The 11,092-nt window shown below is 36.7% G+C and overlaps 1 protein-coding gene across 4 annotated transcripts in view; it reads left to right on the forward strand.

Moving 5' to 3' along the window:
* The window catches only part of TMCO3 (transmembrane and coiled-coil domains 3), a 39,568-nt gene extending 28,836 nt beyond the window's left edge, over positions 1 to 10,732 (forward strand). Inside the window, exons 11-14 of one of the 4 annotated variants that reach the window (XM_061997093.1) lie at positions 421 to 571; positions 7,205 to 7,284; positions 7,795 to 7,944; positions 9,539 to 10,732. In XM_061997093.1, the coding sequence (XP_061853077.1) occupies positions 421 to 571; positions 7,205 to 7,284; positions 7,795 to 7,944; positions 9,539 to 9,652 (495 nt within the window). In that variant the 3' untranslated portion in view covers positions 9,653 to 10,732. Of the gene's footprint in view, positions 1 to 420; positions 572 to 3,706; positions 4,745 to 7,204; positions 7,285 to 7,794; positions 7,945 to 9,538 lie in introns of those variants that run through there. The other 3 variants (XM_061997111.1, XM_061997102.1, XR_009818812.1) reach the window with 3 other exon arrangements.
* The last annotated feature ends 360 nt before the right edge of the window (positions 10,733 to 11,092 follow it).

The following is an 11,092-nucleotide window of genomic DNA, read 5'->3' on the forward strand; positions in this document are numbered from 1 at the left end:
TTTTTATTTTTCCCCTTTGTTTGGCGGATGGAAAAGATGCTATTCTTACCGCATTATTTCAATGCACCATGTAGTCGTGACTCCAAAGCTGTTACAATCTTTCTCAGTTTTGTGAAATCAAATGCTCTCCTTAGGAGTGTCATAAAGCATTACAATGTAGATTAAGAAATGTATTTTTGTTTTGTGGGAAAGGAGGTGACATGGAGAGGAAACTGGTTTTGTGAGTCTTTTGCATAAGTACAATACTGCAGAATGCTGAAGTAGACACACTGAATCCTGTTTGTTGTCCAACTTGCATAAAGACACGGTCATTTCCTACATTCGCTATCATGTATGGTTTTATAATCTCACTGTGAAATGATATATAAAAATCACTCAGGGATAGAGGACAGCAATAGATTCTCTGTTATTCCTTGACAGATCACAGAGCTGTTGGATGTTTCAATGGAGCTGGGATGCTTCTTAGCCGGAGCTCTGGTCTCTTCTCAGGGTCACATGGTTACTGAGGAGATTATGTCCTGTATTGAACCAATACGTGACTTTCTTGCCATCATTTTCTTTGCATCCATAGGTAACTTCTAAGAAAACTTACTTAAAAAATAGTGTTAACCTGCAAATGTGGGGGTGGAGTTAGATTTTATTTTGTTAAAATACTAAACTGTTAACTGACCACAACATTGGTTTGACTTTGATAGCATTTTAAAAATGTAACATTAATATTCATAAGTGGTGTGCATGTGTACTCTCAGTTCTTCTTTTAAGGTCAATTTTTCATTGTTAATTCTGAATTCAAGCTATTTAGAACATGTAACCAAAAAAGGGGGAAAATGGTTTTGTTTGGGTGGTTTTGTTTGTTTTTTTTAATGTTTCATCTTCACAGCAGCTATGTTTGTAATTCATACTAAAATCATGTCAGTATTTTGAGTAATTTGATAGAGGCGATTTCAGCTTCTTGTGGCTTGGTTTTCTCTGGAAGTAGGATATGATAATGGAAACATCTTTTTTTATAGCATTTTGTTTCTTTAGTTAGGAAAATGTGATCTGTGTGTTCTCAATGCAGGGAAAAAAATAATTGAACAAGATGTATTCCAGAGACTATCTGAATGCCAAGTGAAATGTAGTTTTGATGCCTAAGACCAGGAGAGCAACTCATCATGCTTGTTATCCAAAACAAGTTAACTCTGGGAATATTTACAGTCAATCAGTAGCTTTATTTTCAACTGCCACGTTCTCTAACTGTCCATGCATGACCCAATACGCTTTTCTCTGAAGGAAACTGAAGTCCTTAGGCTCAGTGAATGAGAAGACAGGCCTTGTGAAAGCACTTGCCTCTCCCTGTGGTTTGTGTAGGAGACACATGTCCTGTTTTGGGCCCATTGCAAGGTCTAGAACAGGAGGTTTGAATATGGCCTATTAAGCAACTGCAACCTTCTTCAATCCATGCTTACTCACAACTTCTTATGATTTGGGTTTTTATCGATCTGTTTTTTTTCAAGACCACTCCTGTTTTTTTCTTCAGATTTTTATCTTCAGTTTTCTACTCTTCTTTTTTATCTCCATATATTTGTTCAGATAATAATGAAATCTCATTGTCGGTATCATTTTTATGCCTTTCCTGATACACCTGTTTGATAACCAAAGAGTTTCAATTTAGAGAAAATAAAACTCTTTCTGGTAGTTGTCAAAATTAAAAGGAGACACAGTTGCACTTGCCAGTCTTGATTTTTGTTTTACCCAGTCCATTATAATAGCTTGTGTTGATCAATTGGGCTGCTTAGTGATATGTTTATTTTAATAGCTTATTTTTTAATAAAGGGAGGAATGTGGTGGGCTATGGTAGAACTCTTGGGCCCATGTAACTGCCAAGTTGAATTGGTAATTGCTAAGTGCTCACAGGTAGGTTTAGTAAATGTGATGATGAAGTGGTTAGTGTTACCAGGGATGCAAAGTACAAGTCATTATAAGCTCAAAGTCAATTTTACAAGGGACTGAACAAAAATACTGTCCTACGCTCTTGAGACTTCATAAATTAAGACTAGAGATGGTACTTTGTACAGTACAAGAAAATAGTAAGATCTCAGTTGGCATGCTGGCAGCATGCCATATAGCCTACAATTGTATTGTAAGGAAATTACTTCAGTAGTTCTGTTACACATTAAAAAAAAAGTCTTTTTAAGTCTTGTTATCATTGTAATTGCAAGAAGAGAGAGAAAAGAAAAATGATTTTATGAAAAGAAAATTGCCTAAGAAGTCTGAATGGTTTTACAGAAGATGAGTGTTATTCCTGCCTCAGAAGAAAGTTAGGTAAAAATCAGAAAATGAGCTATGTTATAGGCCCTGAAAAAATGTGGCAGTACTTGCTTGTAAAAAAAACCAACCAACCCACAACAAGCCAAACCAAAACCAAACAAAAAAGCCCTGCCAAAAAAACCTCAAAACAACAAAGCCAAACCACCCTCCCCCTCAAATAAATGTGATGCCCCTCCTTTACTTTCAGTTACTTTCAAATGTTGTGGTTAATGGGAAGTTCGGTGAGGTGACAAGGTGTTAGGTTTTAAAAAGGAGTGATGTGATGCTGCAAAGAAAATCTGAGTAGGATAAAAAGTATTCCTTCAACTTTTAAAACAGAAAACTAGTAAGAAAAGACTTCTTGCTTGTTCTCTACTTACATATGTACCATGCAAAATGTATGTATCTATAAATATATAGAGATTTACTGTGTGAAATGATGTAAAAGCCACAGGGAAAAATTCCCCCTGCTGTGTAAATAGAAGAGTCATTGCACTATGCAGCAAGCACTTTATAGAGAGCAGAAGCACTTCAGGTCCTGAGGTGGGATGGTACACCACTGCATTAAGGTAATTACCTTTTCTTTTAGAATAACGGAATACATGGGGAAAAAACCAACCAAATTAAAAAGTGTCTGTCATTTGGAAAAGTTAGCCCTGTTTTGCTTGTCTTAAATGACTGCTTTTCTGTTCTCGCTAAAGAAATCCTTCTGGTGCCTTAAAACTGACCTGAGTAGTACTTGTTTGTGTAATGTGTGTAACAGTGGTCCTGCCCTTAGCTTGACCTGTGTATCGTTACTGCTTTCAAATTTGCGCATGGATGCATTTGTGGGAGTAATACACCTTTGCAGTTAGGCATTAACAGCTGCACTTTGACTTGCTCTCCATCTGTACATTCATTTAGGCCCGTGTGTATTCCTCAAGCTTTCTGGCTCTGTGCTATCTGCTGAGGTTAAAAAGTTCCTATTATTCTCTGTTCTCACTAATATTTTTGAGGGAACATCTGCACCAATCCCTCAGAGACACATTTTGAGAACTTTCTCATGTCTGTTTTGGTTCCTGCTACTCAGATCCTTCCCTTTCCACCTTTGCATCATTTGATTTTGTTCTGATTGCTTTTTAGAAAGACAGAAAACATCTTTGCATAGACTGACTTTTTAAAAAAGGCTCCAATATCCTGGTTTTGGCCAGTCTACAGGGCATACAGAGTTTGACATTGGGCATCAGGACCCTATGTGCCACTGGTGATGAGAGAGATTACTTCTACTGACTGACTAAGCTGTTTGTCCTCAGTGTTCTGTACAGATGTACTCACTTGCCAGGCTCCATGTTTCCTTTCTGGATAAATCTTGAGGTCAGCAATACACCTTGAATGCAAGATGCCGAAAACCCTTTAACAGTGTGGTCTTTTTCTTCAGAAAACAGGTGATGCTGACGCTGTCGGTACTACCACTGCCCAGAACAAACATGCACAGAATGTGTTTCTGATAAGCCTCTTCACATTTGAGAGAATTTGAGAGAAATCCAAGGAAGATCCCAACTGGAATTTATTAGCTGGCATACATCACTTTCTCTATATCCATCCAACTCTGCTGCTTTGTTGTCCTGCGTGGAACACAACAAAACTTGGTTTCATGTTCTCAGAACTGACATTACAATCATGAGAGCATTCTCCTTTGCAGGAAATTAGAGACGAATGCTGGCTTTCTCTTCTGCTACTTAACGATCTAGCCAGGGCTACAGCATTTATTACATTTGCCTAGCTACGATCTTCAGCTCATAAAGACTCAGTATATCTATATCAACATCCCAATGCATTGCTAACATGATACCCTGTCTTGAGGATGTGTCAGAATTAACTCTACTGGCTCCAGTTTGACTAAGAGAGTTCTGGTTTCTGTAATCTTGTTTGCCATCAGAGTCTCTCAAGGTTGCTTTTCTTGGTTCTGGATCTCCCAGGATGTGGTCATAACATTTGGATCTCCACGTGCTGTTTAGCATCCATCCATCAGATTGATGGAGTCTGTCTAATCAGGGGCAAGGGGGGAGGAAGTTTACTTGTTAAGAAAAAAGTATATACAAAAAGTATGTGCAAAATCTTGCCTACAATAATCCACAGAAGAACATACACCAGCTTATGTGAGTGAACTGTGCTTTTTGGCTTGTCACTGATGCAAGGTCACCTTTGCCCCAAGACTCCATTCTAGCTATTCCAGAGCACTGCTTACAATTGAAGTCCAGTGTCTTATGCTCATCTCTGAAAATGTACCTAAGTGATAGCCTGGCTATTGGTGACAGGCCAACATGTCCCACGTGCTACCCGATGATGGTGCTGAAGCTCTTGAATTATTTAATTGAAGCATTTCTTCTATTTGAGAGAACAAGTCCTTAGTGACTCTTGAGCTTTGCCACAAAGTCTGATTCGAACTATTTAAATAAATGCCTGTATTCATGCACCTTCTGCCTATGAAGTTATTCTTTCTGATGGTGATTGTGTTGTCTGGAAGGCTTCATGTGCTTGTAATAGCAATCCGATAGATTTCTGGCCCGATCCTAAGTTTACATCTAAGGCTGGGGCAAAGGTCTAATGACCATGAAATCCACTATGGTAGGATTTATTTTCCCCAAAAAGTGTCTGTGTGCTAAGATGTTGGTTTGCTCAGAATAATGTGTGTAACAGGTTTAGGCTTGCTTCACCTTGCAGATGCTTACCTCCACAGGATAGGTATAGAAATCTGCAGTAGTTTTTGCATCAGCTCTTTGGAATATGATAGTAATCTCCATGACGGGCAGCAGTTCAAATGGACTTCAGACTGCCTGACTGCTCCAGAGCTGAAAAGGTAGCTCCACCAGTAGCTAGGCTATATTTATAGCCTGCCTCTGAAACCTTCAATTCTAGATGTCGCAGAGTTAGCCCTCTTATCCAACATGATATAGTTACAGGCTGTATTTCTTTAGCTGCTTTTCAATGGATAATTTCTGAGGCCATCCTGAAGATGAGTGAGCTATGTGCACACAATGCACACTAAAAAAAAAAATGAAAGAGAAGCTACTTGCCCCTCCATATGCATGTGTGCACACATTTGGATTTCTTTTTCAGGTGTGGTGTTTGTCTCTCTTATTCTGCTGTTTCTCCTCTTATTCTGATAGTCTTTTGCATTTGCATTTCAGTAGTTGGAAGGACATTAAGAAATAAACCAAGCTGTGTACATGCTGACAAGGTGGTTCTTGTCTAAAACTCTCTTGATGTACTTGAAATACGTTTCCATCCACAATGGAATGTGCATATGGACGAAACATAGTGAAGTTACTCTAAGTGACTTCTTGTGTGCACTCAGGAAGAGAAGATTGCTTTTAGTTCTCTACAGTTCTGGCTCTGCAGCACTATACAGCAGGGAAAATTAGTGAAAACTTGTCTTGCATTAAAATCAGAAGTTACAGCATCGATCTGTATGTCTCATGCTTTAGAAAGCTAAACTCTTGTCCTTCCCCAGAAATAACTGGGTTGGAGAACTGCCAACTATTATGGATTTACCAGGAACACCACCGCAATTTCAGTTTCTTTTTTTTAAGAGCTTTTGTGAAAAAGGAATGAGCTTCCACAGATACAGTTATGTTTGCCTGCACAAGTTCCTCATAACCTTGGAGGAAAAACATGGACTTAGTCAGCTGTGAGAAAGATTATTCCTCAGTGACTCCAGGACATCTCCAACAAATACATTGTTTTCTTATGTTTAATATTAGCAGGATTTAATTTTAAATTTCTGTGCTCTTTATGGTTCTTGTTATACTGGAGCATCTTTCTTACAAGGGAAAGGCTTCAGGAACTGGGACTGTTCAGCCTGGAGAAGAGGAGACTGAGGGAGGACCTCATTAATACTTACAAGTATTTAAAAGGTGTACGTCAAGAGGATGGGGCAACACTTTTTTCTGTAGTGTCCAAGTGGTAGGACATAATGGGGTGATGGACATAAGCAGACATAACAGAGAAAGTTCCACCTCATCAAAAACTTCTTTCTTGTGAGAGTGAGAGAGCCCTGACACAGGCTGCCCAGGGAGGATGTGGACTCTCCTCTTTGGAGGTCTTCAAAACCCTCCTGGACATGTTTCTGTGTGATCTGATCAAGGTGAACCTGCTTCTGTGGGGGGCATGGACTGGATGATCTCTAGAGGTCCCTTCCAACCCCTACCATTCTGTGATTCTGTGTGACTCAATTACTGAATTAAGATGACTAAATAAAATGTAAAAAAGAAAAGGAAAAAGACACTTCCTTCTCCTCCAAAAACTCCAGCAACTCAGCATTATAGCAGTGGCATTTTATATAATTCCTTGATTGTTAGACCATGCTCAGGGGTTTATGACCGTAGCTGAATGTAGTCTGAGTGACTTCTGAGAAGACTTTCAGTGTTTGCAAGTGAGAGTCATGGGATCACAACAGTTACATTTTCTGTTGTAGCCATGGTCTATGCAAATACTGAATATCATCTTCCTCTCACAGTGATAGTCCATTACCATGTCATACCAAAATGATAAATGGTTAGCAAAGTGTATATGTTACAGTCACCGTGCAGAATAATGGAAGTGTTTTCCTGCATTGTTTTTAAAACTTTCACTAGAAGGGTGCAGATTCTGGATTGTTGACTGGTATAGAAGAGAGAATATAAATCAAAGTGCTCCTGCATTGGTCATGTAGAGTTAAATTCAATTGGGAATATTGTCTGTGCTAAACCTCTTCAAAGGAAAAATGGTTGGATAATGAAGCGCTTTAGTAATCAAGTAGATACTATTGATAGGTATGTTAGGGCTTTTCCTTTGGTTTTGAGAATACAGTCTTGCAATTAAATTATTAACTCAGAGAATTATCAAAGTAAGATATTTGCCTTAAACATGGAAATATATTTTTCTTTCCTTCTAGGACTTCATGTTTTCCCCACGTTTGTCATATATGAACTCACAGTCTTACTGTTCCTTACATTGTCTGTGGTCATAATGAAGGTATTTGCTTCTTCTCTTTATTTTATATTTTAATAATCTAAATGAATTTTGTGCTGCACACCCTAGTGAAAATTTTGTGCAAGAACTGAACATCTGATATAAGAGAGACTATTACATCTTTACTATAAATCTTTATTTGGGGGGACCTTACACATTAAAATACAGATTGATAGAATATTTTTAGGATATGAAAAGAAATATATTTAATGTTTTAAAAGTTACACCTGGAGGAATATCTGTTTAGCTGGGATTGTGACAAAGTTATCTAGTTTTTTTATTATAGTAAACAAGATGATACTTTTTACTGTGCAATGCCTATTTGTCTCTTTTGATGTTAACACAGAAGACACTTTAGAAATTCACTAGTTTATTTTATGTCCAGAATTGTTGTATTTGAGGTAATGAACCTTACAAAGATTGTTCAATTTTATTTATTGCATTTTAATTTAAAAAACCTAACCAAACAAAAAAATCCAAACCCACAACAACCAAAAAAAAATGTTTTTAAAGTTTGTCTTGGCAGTGCTTGTCCTTTCCCTGATTCTTCCAAAGACCAGCCAGTATATCAAGTGGATTGTCTCAGCAGGACTGGCACAAGTCAGTGAATTCTCTTTTGTTCTGGGAAGTAGAGCACGCAGAGCAGGGATCATATCTCGGGAGGTAAGCTGTCCTATAGTTATTAACTGTGAGGTTTGCACCTGAAGAGCTTACTGGGATTTTGCATTACGCGATACTTGAAATACCAATTTGCTCCAATTTTGTGACATCTCTCAACTGGTAACTTGTAGAAACAACAAATGGAGACCAGTATGGTCCCTAACAGAGTTCTTAGTTCTGTTTTTCACTTGTTTTGTATTGCACTTCAATATTTTCAATAGCAGGATTTACTTCTAAATAACCGTGTTCTAAATGCTTTACTTTAACTGCTCTTATAACTTTGTTACTGTATAGTGAGTTGTAGGTAGCACCTAAGTCACTACAACTGAGAAGAATTTGTTTTTAAAATCTTTATATCACTGTAGAAAGAGGTAGAGGATATGAGTAAGGTAATATCAGTAAATAAGAACTAAGGGGCAGATACAGTGAAGTGGAAATGCTCTGAAGATTAAAGCAAGCAAACAAATTTGTAATCTTTACCTGCAAAGCTTGTTAATTTTATATCCTCTGCAGAAGACAAAAACAGCTTTTTCAGTGGTCATGGTACAAGTCCCCTAGGAAAGAAACTTGAAATGTTGTTTTGTCTCAAAGCTGTGAGAACATTATTTTCTTTCAAAATGAAGCCTGCTTTGTGACATTAAATAAATTATAGCTGTAGAGATACAACAACTGACCTCACTTTGTAGTGCTAGCTGCTTTCTTCCTGGTTATCTCTGCTCACAAAAAATACCGTTGCTGTTGCTCTGAGCTGTTCATTGTGTGAGCGAGCAGGCTGTATAATGCTGGAACCAATTCCAAATAAAGCACGTGTGAGAAACTTAACACAGTGCTGTTCACTTGTATAGGCAAAGGTGATTCATTTTCATGTTCACTCCTACATATAATTAGGAGTTATAAATAGCCTGTATTGTATAGAGTTTCAAATTATCCATATGTGATCACAGAACCAGTTTAGGGGCCCCACTCACTGTGCTCGAAGGCCTTTAGGCTTTTTTTCTTTTTTTCTCTGTCAGCTCTCGTGTGATTATCTACTGGATCAGTTTATGTAGCTCTGAAATTTCCAAAAGTTATTCTTCTGTTTGAGACCTCAGAAGTACTTCCTGCTGATGTTCTCTAAGACTCGTCCAGGCTACCTATTTAAGATCTTTTTTTTTTTTTTTTCCAGAAGATGTGCAGTATGACTTAATGGGATTTCTGTTTGGGTTTTTTAGTGTATTAAATATTGGGCTGTGCCCATTATATCATTAAACCAGGACAGTTTTGGATAGTTGTTTTTGTTGTTGTTCTGGTTCTTTTTTAATAAAGTGTATTTGGCTTTTGAGCTTTCAATATTGACCTCTTTACTATTTAAGTACGTGCTTTTCTAGAAGCTCATAATGTTGTTTTTGTAATTCTATCATCAAAACAGGTAAACAGACAATTAGATGATTCAAGCCTGCACTTGTTTGCTTTTGTAGGAACATGCATCGTTGGTTAGGAAGACAGGTGAAGTCACCTAAAAATACTGACCAGAAGAGTCTGATTTCAAATTTCTAGTCACTTCTTAGTTTACTGTTGTAACTAAGAAAAGTAATGGCTTTTTACTTGCAATTTTCAGGTCTATCTTCTTATTCTGAGCGTGACTACTCTAAGCCTTTTACTTGCCCCTGCCCTGTGGAGAGCTGCGATTATGAAATGTGTTCCGAGACCTGAAAGACGCTCGAGTACTTGATTAAGATTTGCACATGTAGAAGAATACATCTTCTTGCAAGGAATCTCTTTGTTGCTTATTGTATTTCTATGCACTCAGAAAACAAGAGGTTTTCAGTAGTCAGTCCTCTTAACGTGCACTTGGTTATAAGCCTTTATACTGACCTTAAAACAACACTCTACAATACAAAATAGTTACATAAATTGAATTGCACACCTTTCATAAAATTCCCTTTCTGACAGATTAGAATCTGCCAGAATATTTTTCCTGATCTAATCAATTATTCAGAGCACAAATTATTTTTTTAAAAATATAGCATCATGCAAAATATGTTGATTTTTTTTGTTTGTTTGTTTTTTTGCCTGAATGTGCCTTTTAATTTTCATCCTATTTTGTTACAGCTGGTTCATCACCAGATTTTGTTTAAAAAGAAAAACAATGTATAAATATATTATGGTGCCTATGGTATCTTCTTTCACTAAATGACTTGAGTCATTTTCACATTTAGGAGCTTAATATACTGGTGTAAAATTAATCACAAAATACATTTCTAATGGTGAGTAAAAGTGTAGTCTTCTACACAAAGATAAGGTTCAACTGTTTATCATTGAACAGTTTCAAGCAGTCAAATAGATATTCCAGATGATGCAGACAATATTGTGTGTATTCTATTCCAAACTGCAGTGTATAATGTATTTTCATATAGTGTTAACTTTTTATTTGTGTTAGTTCTTGTATTTATTTACCTATTTGACTAAAAGCTGACAGTAAGAAAGGACATAAGTTATATTTGAAGACTGACAGTTGTCACCCATTCTTGTTGCTAACTGCTGTTACAGTAATTGTTTACAGATTTTTTTTTCTTGGTTTTAGATCAAAAATAAATTTAGTAAAACTAGGAAGCCTAATTTCAAGCTGATGTGGAAAAGATCACTTCTGTAACTTTGGAGGTTGGATGTTATTTGACACTATGCTGGATTTGAAGTTATTTCAAGTAAAATAATTTGCTTAAAGTGAGAAATGTCAGACTGGAAGTGCATTTTGAACTCCACAACTTCATACGTTGCATTTACATTGAATAAATAGTTAGTCTCTTCAAAATATCACAATATTTTTCAAAAGTGTGTTGAATGGTTGAATGTACTCTTTAATGTAAGTGTTCAGTTCTTTAAAACATTATATGTAATGGGATAAGCCTTGTAAAAGCCCATTCTTTTAGTGTCATAGAGAAAGCTTACTCATAGACTGTAGTCTGCTCTAGCAAACAATTTTAAAAATCATCTTGAGGTTTTTCTGCTAAAACAAATACTATTAAATATCTAATAACACTTTAGGTAAGTACTATAATATCATCTGAAATAATTCTGATGAATACAAAATGGTTAGGAAAATGCATGCTATGTAGGTTTATGTTGCCAATTAAAGTGAAAACTGTCCTCCAAGTAGCAAACTGAAGCTTTG

The sequence above is a fragment of the Colius striatus genome, chromosome 1 (assembly GCF_028858725.1).
Source record: "Colius striatus isolate bColStr4 chromosome 1, bColStr4.1.hap1, whole genome shotgun sequence".
Lineage (NCBI taxonomy): Eukaryota > Metazoa > Chordata > Aves > Coliiformes > Coliidae > Colius > Colius striatus.